Here is a 19,650-nt window from a genome sequence, read left to right on the forward strand (position 1 = left end):
CATGTACATTTCAAAACTTGCTACCCTTAGGTTGGGCCTGTATTCCTAGTTTTTTATTACTAGTCCATGACTTTAAAAAGCTTGGAGGGGTGCCTGGGTGGCTCAGTCTGTTTAGAGTCTGCCTTCCACTCTGGTCATGATCCTGGGGTCCTGGGATCGAGCCCCACATCAGGCTCCCTGCTGAGCCTGCTTCTCCCTCTCCCTGTTGCTCCTCCTTCTTGTGCTCTCTTGCTGCTCTGTCAAATAAATAAATAAAATCTTAAAATAAATAAATAAATAAATAAAAGGCTTGGAAACCAATGAGACAGTGTATGTTGTACAAATTCCCACTCCCAGGCTAGCCTTAAACTACCCATGCTTACTATTAAAAAAATATATATATATATATACATATATATATATATATACACACACACACACACAAATATATACATAGTATATTTTTATTTTAGAAAGGACACATTTGACTTTATAAATTTTATTTAAGCTTTTAATTAAAATAATTTAAAGAAATATACCACACAGAAATGTTACAGAAATAAAAAAAATTATAGGCAAACAATGGATAATGAGGATTCTTTTTGAAAGAGACACACAATGATTTAAAAAAAGAGATACACAATAGAGAAGAAAAAGAAACAGTTTTTATATACTATTCATACATTAATTATAAACCATAGCAGTAAAAGCTTTCCGAACATTGGCAAGAAAAGCCGAGAAATTGTTGGTCTTCCTTACGTTCTCTTGAAATTCTGCCAGGCACTCAAGATGAGGAGCACTATCTGACACTAGAAGAAAAAAAGGAGATAATTGGAATGCATTTTTTTTGTGGAGGAGAAGTGTTTCTAATTTAGATGCTTTCATCTGATTCAAACCATTTCAATTCCATTTTACTGAAATGCTTTGAGCACAGAACAACAGATACATTTGATTTTCATATCCTAACTATCTTTTGGACTCATTCTTTGTTTAATCTCTAAGTATTAAAATCTTAAGTACTACAATCTTACTTTAAATGTAAACAGATTGTAGTCAATGGATTGAAGAGCTCAGTGATAAAGAACAGAATGCCATTTCTATCATCTTTCTATACATTTTGGTTTAACTAAACTGTTTCAACAGGTGCGTATTGTTTTTTTAAACTGTTAAGTCAGTTTTCTCTGTAAACCCTTGGCTTGACTTCTAGTTTCTGGTCACTGGATCAAAAAAAGAACATCTTTCAATGCCAACTTTTAATAATTTATAATTATGGGGAAAAATCTAAGCTTTTATAAGTTTTCTTAGAAAATGTGATTGCTGTTCTAAAAGTGATAATTATAGGGCTTACTAATCAAATGAGACAAAAGTCACAAGTAACTGACGGCTCTCACATATAGTTGTACAAAACGGTACATCTTGGGAGCAAGTCTCCAGTGAGGGTGGTCAAAGGAAAGGAATGACCCAGCTTTCTCTCCCAACAATTTGGTCCTTTGTCCAAGGAGAAGAAATTTGACCATGTCAGATTTCCAGCTCTTTGGTTGAGATTGCTTAGGAAACAAGAACCATGACCACAAGAGAAAGAATAGCAAAGAACACTTGGTTCGAAATCACACTGTAGATTCCATTTTAATACACTATCAAATACTGTGATACTGTGTAGCAAGAGAGAATATACAATTTGGAGAACACTAAAAACCTAGGCATGTGATTTTTTGGGTTTGCTTTCTAAAATTTAGCACTCATTAAAAGGTATTTATTGAGAGAGAGAAAAAAACATTTGTATGTGAATTAGATTCCTAAAATATAAATTCCGTGAGAATGAGAACCGAGTCACCAGGGCACATTAGGAAGCCAACTCAGCAGTTCTCCTGAGTGTGTATCTGCTATAAATGCTTTAAGACGAGAATACAGGTCCAATGAGCTGAGAACCATTTTCCTGAATTCCAATAAATGAAAAATTACTTTAAAAGGGGCATTAGAAGAATGAAAAAGAGATAAATATATTTCCATTCTCTTCTTGTTCCCCCTATTATCAATCATATATATTCCCCAGAAGTCGATGACCTGCTGGCCTGCTGGAGAATCAGTAAGTGAGCTAAATTACCAATGTGGGGATTTTTCAGGAGATGGTACTATTTCTTAAATTGATTTTTGGGAAAATAAACGATCACATTCTGATGACTTAGCATTTGCTTTTAAAATCACCTACTTGTAGAAATTATAATATTCACATTTATGTAGTTATATCCTTTATAGCTTTAGCTTTAAGTTCTCTAAAAGGATAATTCATACTTGTGTATGAAATGCAGTGATCTGTGGTCTTAAGACTTGTCTGCCACCGTGACACCGTGCCAGCCTGAAGAGAAGGTACGTGTTAAAGATCCTACGTAATAACTACAAATCAAAACTACACTCAGCCTTTAGAAGACACTATCCCATGAAGCAAGACTGGCAAAGAAGGCACTACCTTGTGGGAATTACTTTCCGTCATTATACTTTGTATGCGGAGTCAGGTAACATTTGGAGATGCCAATCCTAAATACCAGTTAAAAGATCGGAGTACGTACCTTCGTACTCCCTTGCTTCATTTAGGTGGAGGGAAAACATAAATGGGTTCTCAGGATGCTTAGGGTCAATATTAGTGAATATAAACTGTAATTTATCACCTGAAAAGAGAGATTCGATTATTTGGTATGAGAATATTTTATCGTGCCAAGGCTTTCAATGGAGATGAGCTTTCTCACCTTTGTCCTTAACATCTGTGTGCTAAATACACACACACACACACACACACACACACACACACGCTAACCAAGCCTCCAAATGTACAAGTTACGAATTAGTTTTAAGTGAACTGTAATTTAAATATGATTTTAAAAAGCACAAGTAACAAAAGAAAAGAACTGATACACTGGACTTCATCAAAAATAAAAACTTTTGTCCTTCAAAGGGTATTACCAAGAGTGAAAAGATAACCCATAGAATGGGAGAAAATATTTATATATCATATCTCTGACATGGATTTAATATATAGGATATATTTTTAAAAACCGCAACTGAAGAACCAAAAGAAGAGCAACCCAATTAAAAAATGGACAGAAGACTTGAATAGATATTTCTCCAAAGAACAGACCCAGATGGTCAATAAGCACATGGAGCGACGCTTAACACCACGACTCACTGGGGAGATGCAAACCCAAACCACAGTGAGCTATCATTTCACACCTACCAGGGCAGCTGTAAGAAGACAAAACAAAACAAAACAAGAAAAGAAGAGTGTGGACGAAGACGTGGAGAAATCAGAACCCCGCTGGTGGGAATGTAGGATGGTGCTGAAGCTGTGGAAAACAGTTTGGCAGTTCCTCAAAAAGTTTAAATCAAGAATTACAATAGGACCCAGTGACTCCAATCCGAGGTATATACCCAAAAGAACTGAAAATAGGGACTCATAACTTTGCCAGTGTTTATAGTAGCATTACTCACAGCAGCCAAAGGTGATAATAACCGTGCGTTCACTGATAGGTGACTAGATAAACAAAATATGGTCTACACATACAATGGAATATTATTTGGTCACAAAAAGGAATGAACTTCTGATACATGCTACAACGTGAATGAACCTTGAAAACATGCTAAGCAAAATAACCTAGATGCAAAAGAACAAATACTCTATGATTCCACCTATATGAAATACTTAGAATAGGTAAATTTATAGGGACAGGAAGTAGATTAGAGGTTATCAGGGGCTAGGGGAGGAGGAATAAGAAGTTACTGTTTAATAAGTACATAATTTGTTTGCAGTGATGAAAAATTCTGGAAACGTGGTGATGATTGCACAGCATTGTAAATATAATTAATGTCACTGAATTGTATGATAAAAAATAGTTAAAATGGCAAATTCTAGGTCATATAGTTTTATCACAATATAAAAGGTACTACTGAATAGATTTAATTTGACCTTTCCTACACAGTAATCCAGACTCGATCCCTATTTTCCAAAAGACCTCCAAAGGTTCCCAAAGGAGTAAATGCCCATTAGAAATTAAAAATGGCAGCCACAAAGTAGAAACTCACATACATTTTCAGTTTGCTCTACAGCATAAAAAATTAGGAAATCTCATTTTTAAAAATGGTTTTAATTACAAAAAATAATATTCAGAAACTTTGAAAAACATGTCTTACATTTTTATTCAAAATGAAATAATTACATTCAAACACCAGATATTTTTTAAAAAGATTTATTGATTTATTGACTTAGAGAGGGGTGGGGAAGGGCAGAGGGAGAGAGAATCTTAAGCATACTCTGTGCTGAGCAGGGAGCCTGACACCTTTCACGGGCTTTGATCTCACAACTCTGAGATCATGACCTGAGCTGAAACCAAGAGTCAGTCGCTTAGCTGACTATGCCACCCAGGCGCCCCCAGTCCACCAGATTTTTAAAAGTGTTAATAGTAATGGAAGGAATACATGCCAAGGAAATAAAAGACTTCATAAGATAATGAAGGGTTTAATTTGGGTTCTCTTCTTTAAGAAACATTATTTCCTGACTTTGAGGGCTATGAGAAAGTTCTATTTTTATATCTAAAATAATTTTAAAGCTTTCTGGTTCAAAAAATCACCTCAGGATGACAGTAAGTCCAATGGATCAAAAATTCAGAGTTGGACCTTGTACTTCCCTCTAATCAAAAGGTCAACATTTTTTATTAAAAGCTTATTCCAACAGATGGAGTAGTGGGGCAGAAACAAGACTAATAGATATATGAATGAAGAGCCCAAACTGGCAGCCAAAGAAATATAATTAGGTATACGGAAAAAAGGTTTACCTTTTCATTAATAATCAAAGAAATGCATTTAAAAATAAATGCTCCAATTATATCTAGTCAACTGCCAAAAAACCCAAACACAAACAACCTTTAAAAAATACAATTCTGGCAGGAAGACAATGAAATGGGTACTCTTCACATTGTAGAGAGGTGAACACAAAGAATTAATACGGCAGGCCTGACGCTGAGGTCATGAAGAATCTTAGAAAGGCCTGCTTGCCAGCTGGTTGTTGGCAAACCACCCCAGGTTTGAAGAGTCACTAGGAGGACTCATAGGATTCCCCATAGGGTCATTCTCAGGGCTATGATTTATTACAGCAAAAGGCTCCAGCAAAATCAGCAAATGGAAAAACCCATGGGGTGAAGTCCAGGGAAAACCAGCACAAGTTGCAGGAGTCTCTGATGAGCTTCCCTGGTAGAGAACACTTGACGCGTATTGTCACATTCAATGCTAAAGGAATTAAGCACATCCTGTGGGACTCTGCTGGATTACGACTCTTAAAAAATTATGCCTGAAAAAGTGTTTCTTTTAGACTGTCCCAGTGCCTTTCTTTGGGCTGATTTTGTTTTGCATCTTCTCTGCAATGAATCTGAGCCATGAATATGACTATATGCAGAGTTCTGGAAGTCTTTCCAGGGAATCACCAAACCTCACGGTGATCTTGGGGACTGCCAACACAATGAATAGTGCTATAAATTGGCACATATATTGCACATAACAGGCATTAACATATTTACATGCCTTAACCCAGTAATGCCTCTCTGGGAATTCCATGGAAATTATACAAAAGAAATGGAGAAATCTATATTCACTGTAGTACTTCTAAAACGGAAACAGAGGCTGAATCCAAATATTAAGTTAGAAACAAACCTGTACTAAATGACAGATAAAAGATTGGATAAATTAAGATATATGAATGAAATGAATTATTATACTACCATTTTAAAATTACCATAGGAAGGCTATAGCAACTGGAAAATGTTAATCATAAAATACCAGTAAGAAAAAGGAACAAAAATTATTTTTATGTTGGCAATCATGCCAAAAACACATTAAAATACTGGATGATAAATAACCAAGGCATCAGTAATTATGTTAGGGTGATAAAAATTTTTAAATTCTGGGGCGCCTGGGTGGCTCAGTCATCTAGCGTCTGCCTTTGGCTCAGGGCATGATTCCAGGGTTCTGGGATCGAGCCCCGCATCGGGCTCCCTGCTCTGCTGGGAGCCTGCTTCTTCCTCTCCCACTCCCCCTGCTTATGTTCCCTCTCTTGCTATTTCCCTCTCTGTCAAATAAATAAATAAAATCTTTAAAAATTATTTTAATTGTTTCCTATTTTCTCAAAAGTTAATAATATTGTCATTATTTTCTTTGAAAACATATTTTAAATTCGCTACTTAAGATATACCTTTCTAATCTCATATGTTTCACTTTCATTAATATACGTACCATAAATTTTTCGAATTTCTAGTCCAAGTCGATCTTTATATAAGTCTGCAGATTTCTGTAGTCTTTTCAACCTCTCTTCATTAGCTTTGTTAGCAGCAGAAATAGCTATGATAAAAGAAATACACTTTTGAATATGAAATTTTTTTAGACAAAGAGACTTTACAGCATAAAGACTGTGCTTAATAGTTCCTGGCAGAGAAAGTGTCATCAATAACTCTGTTGCATAAATTATGCTATGGCTTCTCCAGACAAATCTTATTTAGTGAAACTGTCTCCCACTCTGCTTAATTAAGCTCCCATACCAATTGCATTACAACTCTGGTTATACTAGAAATCAAAAGGACCTTTAACTAAAACAAGAGAAAAGAAAGCCCACTTAGCTAACTTCCCACAGCTTCCTTGCAGAAATGAGTGGCCGGCTATGTGCCTGAGTCATGTTATCCATTGTTAGTAATGAACTGGAGAGAAGGCAAGAGATATAGAATTGTGAACGATCAACACTCTGAAATTTAGGTTAATATTTTAAATATGTGTACAACTGGAAACTTACTTTCCTTCTTCTTGGCGTATTCTTCCTTAAGGTCCTGAATATTTGCAGTCAGTACTTCTAGTTCTTGCTTTTTGTCTTTTATTTCAGCAATCAACCTTAACAAGTTATCTTTTTTTTCTTGAATGAGGTTATTCTGCCTACAGATCTCTGTAAGAAGCACAGTGTTAGCTAGTATATATATACTTTGCTCTCCAACATCACAGACAAAAATATTGACTTTCATAAGATCAATAATGTTTTAACTAATAAGTGCTTCCTAAAGGTTCAAAAATTATAAAGAACAAAAAGAAAAAAAATCTTATTCTTTTCTATTTGCATTTGAAAATAAAAGATCCTTGCATCCCTGCTCTTTAAGTAAGTACATAAATAAAGCTCACCACCAAAGACAACCCAAATCTGGACAATGTTTTTACATAGTGCTTTAAAGAAACAGTTCATTCTAATGCTATATCAATGATTCTGGAAGATACAAAACAAAAAACAAAAAACAGAAAGAAGTGAGAGCAGAGAGGGAGGGAGACAGAGAGGAAGGAAGGACAAAACCTCATTTACATTGGTAATAAACAAAACATCCAGGAATAATCTAGATCAAGAAATATGTAGGAACTATATGAAAAAAGGGCAAAACCTATCTGAGACATGTATTTGATCTGACCTGGATGTATGGGAAGACATTTTACGCTTCTAAATATTATAAAGATGTCAATAGTTCCCAAGTTCATTTCTCTATTTAATGCAGTCCCAGTGGAATTTGGAGGGAAGGGAAAGGGAAGATCCAACAAAAGTAATTATAAAATTTACCTGATGAATACACAGGGGACAACAGTTTAGGAAATATGGTAAGAAAAATAACAAGGAAAGGGACTCATCCTATCAAATTTAACATCTGTGATTGTGACACTTTTAATACAATAGTGGAGTACCAGCTGAAGAAATGACACACAGTTTAAACAAAAATGGCATTTCCAAACAAACATTGGTATATTTAGAAAATTGATATGAAAAATGAAATACCATAAAATCAGGTGGTAGGTGGTTGCTGAAATACAAAATAAATTCTGTATTAAATATTTAAATATAAAATGAAATCTTGCAACACCTAAAAGGCAGTATCTGAATACAAAATTAGTTCTACGGGGAAAGATCTTTTTACTCAAAGGCAAAAAGAAATCAAAGAGAGAGACATATACCAGCTACATAAAAGTTAATAAGTAGGTGAAAAACCTCATTTGATTCAAATATGCATAAAACTCTACTATGTGCTAGGAACTTTGTTCAACACCTTCTATTTCTGTAAATTTACTTAAATTTCACTATAATACATTTTGTAGGTCTAATTTAAAAGAGTAAAAAGGCTCAGCAGTTGACTAACTTGCCCAAAGCTTTATCTACTAAGATGCATAAATACAAGAGCTGGATTCAAACTCAGGCTTGACTTCAAAGACCATGCTTTTGAGCATTAAATATTCTCCCCCAACTGTTGTTAATCTAAAGAAGACACAAATACAAATTCCTAAAACAAAAACAGACAAAGGAATAAACAGAGGAAATGCAGACTGCAGATGGATAATAAATATGAAAGACAGTTTAACCTAAGTAGTAATCACAGAAATGCAAATAAAGCAATGACATACCAATCTTCATTTATTACAACAACGTTTACAAAAATAATAGTCAGTGTTGAGAAGAATGCAAAATACGAGTCCTTACGGCATATTTTTGACATTGCAAAACAAGTCTTAAAGATATTCATATGTTAAAAGGATTTAAGTTCTCTGGTTAGCTTTCTATAAAAGACCAACCCTAAAGGCCCTCATTGGCGACCCTGTCCCAACACTGTTGGGACCCCTCTCACTCTTGAAAGCTTTTCCTGTATCTTCAAGTAATAAACTCACTCACTTAAAAAAAAAAAAAAAAAAAAGATATTCATGTCCTTTAATTAGTTCATTTCATTTTTACAAGTTACCTTAAGAAACAAGATGTGTGCAAGTATTTACATACAAAAAAATTATTTTTAGTGTGATTTTTAATGGTGAAAACTGAAAACATCCTAAATTATTAAAATAGTATATCAATAAGGTAGAATATATTTTCAAAGAATTTAGTAATATGGGAAAATACTCTCAAAAAAGTTATATAGATACCCTTAACAAAATTATGTCAAAAATACTATATAGCACATGAAAAAGAAAAAAGAAAAAGTATGTCATTTTGTCAAATGTGATTCTCAACGTTTCAGATTTGTTTACTTTTCTGTATCTTCCAAGAATTTGGACATGATCATATATTATGTCAAGTATAATTTAAAAATAGACATTTTATCAGAATTACCAGAAAGAAAAATGATTTTAAAAAAATTCAATTTAAATCAAAACCAAAACCAAGGTCAAAAACAGTTCAGCCATTTCTTCTCCCAAACCCTCCCTCTGGTAACCACCAATCTGTTATCTATGAGTTTGCTTTTTTGTTTCAAAAAAAAATTTTTTTTTGATTCCACATACAAGATATCATATGGTATTTGTCTCTCTGTCTGACTTATTTCACTTAGCATAATGCCCTCGAGGCCCATCTATGTCACAAATGTCAAGGCTTCATTCTTTTATGGCTTTATTCCATGGTGTGTGTGTGTGTGTGTGTGCGCGCGCACGCGCGTGTATGCCACAATCTCTTTATCCACTCATCCATCTATGAACACGTAGGTTGTTTCCTTATCTTGGCTATTATAAATAATAAACATGGAGGTGCAGATATCTTTTCGAGTTAGTTTTCATTTTCCTCTGATGAACACCCAGAGTGGGGATCATATGGTAGTTCTACTTTTAATTTTCTGAGGAACATCCCTACTGTTTTGCAGAGTGGCCACTACAGAAAAATGCTACTTTAAAAAAAGATAAGTATGTTCAATGACAAAAGAGATGAATATTTGAAGTCCAAGGTCTCGGTTCTATTCTGGCTCCTCAGTTGTCACCCAAGAACCTTGGTCAAATTACAACTTTGGCAACGCTTATAAAACAAGGATAATAATGGCTGCTCCATTTATTTAGTGCACAGGGCTAGAGTATCCAATAACAATAAGATGGAAACTTTCAAACTATTAATGATACATAAATACCATATATGTCAGTGTTTTTATTATAACATTTAAAGAACTACATGGGGGCAGCTGGGTGACACAGTCAGTTGGGTGTCTGACTCTTGATTTTGGCTGGGTTGTGATCTTGGGGTTGTGAGACCAAGCACATCAGCCCTGTGCTCAGCCCAGAGTCTGCTTGTGACCCCCTCTCCCTCTGTCCATCCCATCCCCCCTCCCTGCTCTCTCAAATAAATAAATAAATCTTAAAAAAAAAAAAAAACAACAGTTCTGGAACCTCAGAAAGAAAGAAAAGAGAGGAAAGGAAAGGAAAGGACGAACTGTATGCATTTGTGCCCATACAAATGGAAGGGCCCTTGATGTTGTATAACTATAATTTTATGTGTACGTAGCCAGCTGTCTCTTATTCTCTAGGGCAGGTATTTCAAACTTTCACTACTACTCACCACACAAACCCTCCTGGAATTTTCCTTCCATGTGGAAAGAGTGTTTTATGGTGCACTGGAAAGAGCAAACATATTGGCTGCAATGCACGACCTTAGCCAAGTTTCTTAACCTCAGTGAGCTTCAAATTTCTGTCTTGTAAAGCTTTCAGGATTTAAGAGCCTGGTCCATAGTACATGCCTCTCACTTTGAACAGATGATCTTCCTCCTTTTTATAAATAGAAGGAACAGATGCTCCAGGTGGGCCAGAATTTTTGGCTAATTTGTTCTCTGCAGTATCGTCCTAGAAGGGTACCTGGCACAGAGTAGCTGCTCAACAAATCTCTGGTGAGTGAGTGAGTTCCCTCCAGCTTGCCTACTCCCACATGTATCTGTATCAGTATCCTCTCCTGCCAGAGTAACAGCGGCTCCTTCTCCAATCCATGGTTAATCCAGATTCCCTCCCCTCTATTCTACTCATTGTCCCCTGACCCCTTTTCTTAAGTCCCCACTAACTTCTTTCCTGCAGCAAATAAACATGCTCATTTTAGGGTAGACACCTTAAAAATGAAAAAATTCTGTGCTCTCGCAGCCCATTCCATTATTACAGCAATTATTACAATGTATTTTCATTGTGGATTCCCTGTCTGTATATTCCACTAAATTGTAAGCAGTGTGCAGACAGTATACTTTGTGAACGGTTGTCTCCATGCTAAGCAAATATCAAATATTCACTGAATTAATTAAACTTAAGTAAATTTCTGTTCGAGCATAAAGTGATTTTTTAAAGAAAAACAATTGATAATGCTTTTAGCTTTTAGACTATTTAGCACATTATTTTCACTACAGGTAACCATTAAGAGCACACTGAGACTCACAATAGTAAAAATTGATCGTTTCAAACTTATGTTCTAATCCCCAGCAATTCTACAAACCAAGAATGCTTACACACACACACACACACACACACACACCCACAAACGAAAGTGGTTTTCCTTTCTGCTTGTGGTTACAGAAGAAATGAGAGAAGTCAAAGGAGAAGGAAGCTTCAGGGCAGCTTAGAAAGTAGACACGAGTAAAAGGCTAGCATAATAGCCTACCAGGGTTCCAAAGTCAAACGCGTTCAGGAGCCAGATAATGAGTCAAGTGGGCAAAACAAAGCCAAAGAAACTACTGGGGACTGTAGCAAATTAAAGAACACATGTTCCATCTAAAGACATTCCATTAATAGTGTTTAAAACATGGTGCTGTAAAATTTAACCTGTGGCCTATGGCCACAAGTCTGTGATCTGTTGATCTGTGTGAATTCAGTAAAACCAACACATATACCGTGGAAACTCTAGAGTGGTATAAATGAGAGGGCATGAACAACAGGAAAAATATGGACAAAAACGGTCAGGAGGACTAACCCTACCCCCAAAGACCTGAAGAACTCCAGCTTTTCAACTGTCAGCCTATGATTTCCAATGGGAAAACTCGTTTTTCAAATAACTGGCATTTACACATCAGCACAGATGAATCTCACAAGCATACTGATGAATATTTTTAAAAAGGGACAGAATATACACAAAATGATGCCATATATATAACATTCAAAAACACAATACTACATACTAATAGGTTAGTTCTGGAAGGTGGGAGAAAAGTATACACGGGAGTATACTTATTTCTTAAGCTGGGTAGTAGGTACATACATGTTTATTAGTTTTATATATATGTACACACACACACACACGCACTACATTGTTTTACTTGAATGAGAGATTGCATAAAGATGTTCGATCTAAAAAAACTCTGTGATCTACAGTTTGTCACCTACGATTTTGATATTCCAGAAACATCTCAACCATTCGTTCTTCTTCCTTTAATTTCACAGACAGCTTTTCTGAAAGAGAAATTGGAATTGAAGTTTCAATTCAGCTGAAATAACATAAAGAGCAAGAACAACAAAAGAGCATGTTACAAGTTAATTTCAGTTACCTGCACATGCTTTGATGGAGTCTTTGTAGGTATCTCTTAGTCCCACCATCTGACAGGAAGTGTCACTGACAGTGCTTTTGAATTTATTCCAAAATTCATTTATGCTTTTATCAAATAGTGTCAGTTCATCCTCTATCATTTTGGAAGAAAATGCTACAAAACAAATAGAACATTATATTTCTTATGAGTTATTGAAATCAAATCAGGCTCATATTCCAATCAAGCATATTTTGGCAGTGTGACCTTTGCTTAAAAAAAAAAAAAAAAAGTTAGCACCTTACTTTTAACTCTAGATATTTCAGGGCAGATCAAGCCACCTGGACTTAACTGCAGTTAAGATGCAAGATTCCAGGAAGGACATCTTTACCTCCTAGGGACTTCTCAGTAGTGTAATTGCACAAGACACTCACACAGCTCTATGGCTTTGAGAAAATGACTCTGACTCCGTTTTCTCACAAGTAAAATTGGTAACTTAGGCGTTTCCAACTCTGACCATTTGAATTCTGGCCTGCATTGCCAGATCCCAGATGGACGGCCCCCTCTCATAGGATAAGGTCCCACATCTAACCTGCCTCTCCCTCCCACTAAGATCACGAAAAGTAGCACTAAACAGGCGACTGGAGAGGAAATTTAGTGGGCTTAGTCCAGGAAAGGTACAAGTCACCTGCACTCTCTGGGCTTTAGTGCCCTCGTCTGTAAAACAATGTCCGGTCAGACTGGCTCCACCTGTTTTCTGTAACGCTAAAACCACCCCAATAACCTAAAACCTTCCCAGGAGGGCCACAGACTTTTCGTTCACAGAAACCCGGAACCCTTCAGCCTCACGGCCGCCCACCTGATGTGCAAACAACAAGCCTGCGTTTCAGAGACGGCGTTCCAAAAATAAATCCCGCCCGGAAACCCGCTTTCCCTTATCACGATAGGCGGATCGGGGAGCCCCGGTCAGTTCCCACCTCCCTCACCTTCTCCAGCAGGCGTGAGTCCCTCCACCTACCCACAAAAGACCTGAACCAATTCGAGCCAAAACTAGGTCTCTAGAACCAGGTCCCGCATCCGCGCCGACTTGCCTATTTCAAATTTTAGGGCGCCTTGTTCCTTCCGCCCCCGGGCGCCCATTCGCCCTCGGATTGGCTGATAGGTAGGCTCTTCATGAAGGCATTGGTTGGTCTAGCCCTCCGGGATTCTCGCGAAAAGATAAAGTGCATTCTGGGATTTGTAGTTTTTTCTGAGACACAGTCGTACTCTCAGCTCTGTTTGGTAAAATACTAATTAATAGCTCCTGGAGGGACTCGCCCCAGCACAAGGCATTCATCAGTTTCAAATAAAGGTTTCTGCAACAAATATAAATATTGATCTTTAATCGCATTCTGTTGCCAAGTATATACACTCTTCTTTAACACTCCCTAGAGCTTAAAGTTAATTTTAAAAAATAATGAAGCTAATAAAAATACCATTGCTTAATCTGTAACATCATTTAATGATTTTCCATTGGGAAGTGGTTAGAACATTACTGTTTCTTGGCTTCTAATATGAACATTTCCAAAATTTCTTAAGTCTCTGTTTTGGACCGTGTGAAACAGAAACGAAAAGCAGTACCTAGTACTGGTATTCCTTGCCCCAGTAGAAATTCAGCGACGCAAAACTTTTCATGGGCAAGTTTCTTGGTACCTTCCCTCTCTGATAGTCTGCGTTGCAGATAAAAGTGAAAAGAAGCGGGGAAGCCAGAAGTAATTCAAGGTTTTTAACCGTGATATTTGTAAGAATGGTGATGCTGTTGGAGGAATGGAAAACATCTTCATGGTTGTTTTGGTGTGCTGGGGAGGGGTGATGCAGGGAGGCGGAGGCAGGAATTACGATTTTAATGTGCTCAGTTTAAGAGGATATTGTCGGGAGATCCAAGTGTTAATACCCTGTAGGCATATTACTTCTCTAGTTAATTCAACAGTGGCTAACTGCTCCTACTCTGCAGTCAGACTGTCTGAGTTTGAAATCCATGCTTCAGCATTTACTAAGTTTGACCTCGGGCAAGTTACTTGGCCTATTGAACCTCAGTTTCCTCATCCGCAAAGTGAGGGTAATAATAATAATAATAATGATAGCAACAATAATACCTTCTTCCTTCCTATACCCAATGTGGAGACTAAAAGAGATAATAAATGTAAATGCTTTAGAAGAGGTCCCTGTAAGTACCCAACATGGTTTCTTGTTTTTATGATTTTATACCCTACCTACTTCCTATGCAACAGATTGTCATATTAAAACACATATAAATAACGCTTTAGGTAGAACAAAATCTAAGTTGGTGAAGAAATAGAGAAATTCTTACAATTTAATACTCACTTTAGCTAAGGCAATGCATATGGCTCCCATTACAAGACAGTCACACTGCTTGTTGAGTTATGATTTTAAGGAGACACGCATTCTGCTACATCTGGATAAGTATAGAATACATCTCTTCCACCCAATCCAAGTTGAATTAATTAGTTAGGTGTGGTTATTTAGCATTATCCATTTAATAATTTGCCAATATCTCACAAATATAACAACTTTAATTTCAACATAATGGATATTAAATTTCAAACAATAGTCTGAAAACAGTTTCTAGTACTTTCTTTAGGCCATTATTAGTTCAAGATAATAAATTATTTCCCCAGCTTGGAATAATGCTTGGACCATCTCTCTAATGCATTCCTGATAGAATCTGGTAAAGCACGACCGATTGATCTATGAGCAAAATTGAAAAAAAAAAAAAGTTAATTAGCAAGGCTTTGAGATATTCACCACTGACACAAGGCTTCAACTATATCTCTTAAACTAAGGTGAACATCTTGCAGCTGACTCATTTTCTCATTTTAGTGGATTACTATTGCTAAGTTGACTCCAATTATTAGTGGGCAGAAACATTCAGATGGTCCTCAGAATAGATTCTTATGGTTTACAGAAGATCTCTTTTCTACTCTTCCAGCCTCTCTGACAACATTTTGGGGGGCCTACTAGAACAATACATTGCTATCTTGCAGAACTTCAAACTGGAAGGAACTAGAACTCTATTTAAAATCATCTGCTATGTTCCTTGAGGACCAGAAAGAGGCACAGCTATTCAACTTGAATTGCTAAAGGATGGGCAAGATGCAGGGAAGCTGTACTGGTCAGGAACTCCAAGTAAATGAAATTGATTCACTATTTGCATCCTTCTTGATAAAGCTGAGGAGGAGAGAAAAATAGGAAAGGAACACAGAGACTATACACTTTAAGGAGTGGAAAATATATATGTCTTGTGTTATGGAATTAAAATTATTATTTTCATCTCTGACCATAGCATGTTTGTGAAAATAAAGCCCTTGATTATAGGCTGAAAGGTCTTTATTACTATTTTCTTTCATTATCATTAAGGATTCAAACACCAACAATAAAACCTATGTGTAAATAACATGCTCAGGGGTACCTGATATTTGGTACTCTATCCCAAGAGCTAATTCAGACCAACAAAATCAAGACAACTTATTGTCAACATTTAACACATCACAACATACATCAGCTTTCATCCTAGGGACTGTTATTAATAAGCTTAGATATATAGTTTGCTGTAACATCTATTTTTTCACAGATATTTATCCAAGAACTTCTGATTTCTGGTAATATTTATCTTAAAGCAAAATTGTATCTATTGCCATCTCAGAACTTGAGCTCAATGAATAATGGCACTCATTTCTAGGGTTTTCACTGGTCCAGATTAGTGAATACAGTACTTAACAAGATTCATGGAGATGTGCTGCCTGGACCACCAACCTGATGAATCACTTACGGAACCTTGGACTGGGGCAAGCGGTTGTCCCGCTGATGTGCAGACTTTAGGGCAGGCTCTGGGTGTCCATTGTCTTTTATTCTTTCTCAGGACTCATCCCCAACCAAGAAGTGTGAGGGAGAAACTCCTGTGTCATTTGTCAAGGTGTTCCTCTCCAGAAGAAAATGTGAATGGTTTCTCTCTACTCCACCAAGTGTAGCTACAAGCAACCAGCTTTTCTTTTCTGCTCAGCATAGCTTCCTTGGCTTTAAAAAGGGAAAAGCAGAACATCCCCCATCACAACTCCATACAACACCACCATCATCACTATCATCACACACACCTGCTTTTCATTTCAACAACCAGGAGTTTGGGGATGTCCGTTTTGTGCCATGTATTGAGAGGGGCACTACATTCTCTGGGATATATGGTCTGTAACCCAGGGTGGGGTGCAGAGTAAGAAGTAGGCACATGTTTCCAGTCTGGAGGTGTTTCTGGGCCATGGTTACAGGAGCCTTGGTCAGACTGAAAGCTCCATTGCTCCTTCCCTGAAAACTTGATTTTTTCTCCAATGGGTGAAGGATCGTGGGGTACAAGAAGAAAGGTCATTGTCCTCTATGGCACATATCCTTGCTGAGTAGATACCTTCCATCTTGGGGGCAGAACTCAAGATTGAAATGATAATAAGCAATGCCATGGTTAAGATGAAAAGTTTTCCACTTTTCTGGATATAAGGATCATTTTATGACATATACATTTATACTGAACTCCTCAAATGCTAGCTAGTACTTGTATTTTCAATATCTGTTCACTGAGAAAATGAAAAAGGATAAAAAGTTACTATAAATTCAGAAAAGAGGAAAGCTCTTTGGACAGATTCCAGGTTAAGAACAGGTAATAGAAAATGCTTGCATTAGATAGACTCTTGAAAAAAACTTTAAATTCTCTAGATCTCTGCATGGTCTATATCAAGAATCATTGGAAAAGATGATTCAAGAAAATGTTTCTTATGATAATTGCTATTATCAAAGCACAGTATATCCAAAGTGGAGTCAACCTTTAGTCCAGATTTCACCTGGAGCCTTTCATTTCCTCCCTAAAATTTAAAAAAGGGCTAGGACCTCCAGCAAGGGAAGTGAAGAAGTCAGCAAATCCTTTCCCCCCAAAAGCAACTATAAAACTGGATGAAATTATCAAAAACAACCATTTAGTGTTCTGGAAATAACCTGAAAGCTTACAGCAAACTAAGAAGCATTTATTCCTGAAAAAAAAAATACCCAAAAACATAATTATTTTGAGTATTAAAAATACTCAAAAACATTCAGTCAGAGACTAAAGTTTGTGTATCATATAACTCCCTTTGCATAAAAAAGCCTTTCCATAAAATAGCCTTTGCATAAAATATCCAGATAAGGCAAATCCACAGAGACAGTTCAGTCTTTGCTTGGAGCTGGGAGTGGAAGCAAACATTAACTGCATGAGGACACAAGGGAACATTCCACAGTGATGGAGACATTCTAAACTGGTCTGTGGTGATGGTTGCACAACTCCATAAATTTACTAGAAATAATTGAATTATACATTTACAATGGTGAATTTTATGATATAGAAATTAACCCAAAAATTATTCATTTATACCTCAAAATTGGTAAAAATAAAAAATATGAAGGACATCAGCTTTTCAAAGAAAAGAAAGTGTACATTTTCCAAACACACAAAAGATATTCTGTATAGTAATAAAGATTCTAATATACAGTAAAGTTTGAGAATACATACAGTAGGTATTCTTTGGGCCATCTATAAAATAGGAACCCAGGTGCAAAATGTCTTAACTCTACTAGGAAGAAAATGAATAGAACTGCCCAATGGGCCACTCTGTTTCCTTTGGTGATCCAAGGAAAAGTTTATGAATGTGTAGTTCATGATCATTTCTAGGGAAGAATGAATAATGAGACAAGTGGAGATAGCCGGGTCACTTATAACAGTGTCACCATGGAATGCCAGTATTCCTGGAAACCTAGCTGGAATGGAAGTAATTATTTTCTGAAAGTCACTAGGGTCTCAACTCAGTCTGAAATAAATCCATTTGACATTACAAGGTGACACTGGAGAGATTTCAAATACAAGTTATTTTACAGCAGGCAGATAAGCTTGTAGTAAAAGGATAATGACCATGCACGAAGACATAAAGGTCAATGCCTCCAAAATACGTTTTTGTTTACTACCACTGCACCAGCGACACAAGTGAAAGTCAAATATCTCTGAATGATGTTGAATTGCAAAGAGCACTATACCTCAGAGATGAACGGTTCATCTTATGATAAAAGGGTATCTTGTGGTTATCTATTTGGCATGTGGAGCATATTAAAGAAATTCTAGCCTCTGTCCTGCAGGTTGCAATCTAAGTAAAGCAGGCAGGATTTACTGCCAGTCAAAACCCCAGGAAAACCTAAATGAATCAGAGTAAGAAAGTTCTGGAAAGAACTGGAATTATTCGACTATTGGAATTAACTGAAAAGAAGGCAACAGTACAGAGTTTTGAGACTGGCTATAGTATTAAAAGATTTTTAAAAAGTCATTAAGAGGAAGGAAGTCATTCAGACAAGCAAATCATCCAGGGGAGATTGGAGTACTGAAGATAACTCTGAAGAAACAGGAAATGAAAGGATCCTGGGCGTAGGCACCATGGAAATGGTGAACCTTATGCTGTACTTAACTCACTTGGGTCAGGGATTCCACTGAGAATCTTGTGAAAGTTGTGGCCTTCTTCCAGTGAACCTTATGCTGTACTTAACTCACTTGGGTCAGGGATTCCACTGAGAATCTTGTGAAAGCTGTGGCCTTCTTCCAAGTAACATGCACATACACTAATATTTTGCATATGATTTCAGAAGGTTTGGTGACCTTTAAATAGGTCAAATTCAGGTCATGAGCTCTTGGCCTAGTGGCCAAAGAGATTCAGCTAATATTAGAACCAAATCACAAACTCTTAAAGATTTCTTCCACTCAAAAGTGCTTTAACTGGCATGGCAGAGTTCTAGTCCTTGAACAGAACACAGAGCAATTAAATGGAGAATTCTACCACAGAGGGAAGAAAAGGTCTTGATTCTGAAGAGCATATTGGTTGTGCACCTTTCTGAAGACTCTCATTATGTGGTGGACATCTGGCTTGATTCTAAGATGCGGTGGTGAACAGTTCAGATTTGGCTCTGCTGTCTTGAAGTTGTCTTTGCTCTCAGGGTAGAGGGGAAGGGTGAAGTTTGTGACCAATTCAAAGTTTCAACTCTATAAGTATTTAGCATAAAGAAGAGAGAGGATGGATTTAGCATGAGAAAGAGGAGTAGAGGGAAGGGGAGAGAAAGGAAGGAGAGAGAAAAGAGAGGGAGGGAGGAAGAGGCAGAGATGTCAGAGCTCAAAAGAGAAGTAACAGAACATTTGTGTATAAGACATGTTATCACGTTGCCTTACTTCTACTCTGCTCAAGAATCTCATGATTGGAGGTCAATTCCACTTTTACAAAATATTTGGCAAAATAAGAATGATGAATGTTAATTATAGCTAGTATTTTTT

General features: G+C 36.7%; 1 protein-coding gene across 2 annotated transcripts; it reads right to left on the reverse strand.

Moving 5' to 3' along the window:
- Nucleotides 1-502: 502 nt before the first annotated feature.
- Nucleotides 503-13,397, reverse strand: SPC25 (SPC25 component of NDC80 kinetochore complex). Of its 2 annotated transcripts, none has more exons than XM_045780325.2 (7): nt 13,291-13,397; nt 12,297-12,449; nt 12,136-12,201; nt 6,803-6,949; nt 6,253-6,357; nt 2,547-2,645; nt 503-788 (listed from the first exon to the last, which is right to left on the reverse strand). In XM_045780325.2, the coding sequence occupies exons 2-7, from the start codon at nt 12,433-12,435 to the stop codon at nt 664-666; spliced, it is 681 nt and encodes a 226-aa protein (XP_045636281.1). In that variant the 5' UTR covers nt 12,436-12,449; nt 13,291-13,397; the 3' UTR covers nt 503-663. The 2 variants fall into 2 exon arrangements, with proteins under 2 accessions (XP_045636281.1, XP_045636291.1); XM_045780335.2 differs by having other exon boundaries at nt 13,259-13,397.
- Nucleotides 13,398-19,650: the final 6,253 nt, after the last annotated feature.

Source organism: Ursus americanus, chromosome 1, assembly GCF_024610735.1.
Source record: "Ursus americanus isolate L20-20 chromosome 1, mUrsAme1.1.p, whole genome shotgun sequence".
Classification (NCBI taxonomy): Eukaryota; Metazoa; Chordata; class Mammalia; order Carnivora; family Ursidae; genus Ursus; species Ursus americanus.

Excerpts from the sequence above, each read along its gene's own strand:
- SPC25 (XM_045780325.2), bottom strand. The coding sequence starts at position 12,435 with ATGATAGAGGATGAACTGACACTATTTGATAAAAGCATAAATGAATTT. Across the intron at positions 6,358-6,802 it reads ATACGCCAAGAAGAAGGAAA|CTATTTCTGCTGCTAACAAA; the intron begins GTAAGTTTCCAG and ends CTTTTATCATAG. Across the intron at positions 2,646-6,252 it reads AGAAATTCGAAAAATTTATG|GTGATAAATTACAGTTTATA; the intron begins GTACGTATATTA and ends CTCTCTTTTCAG.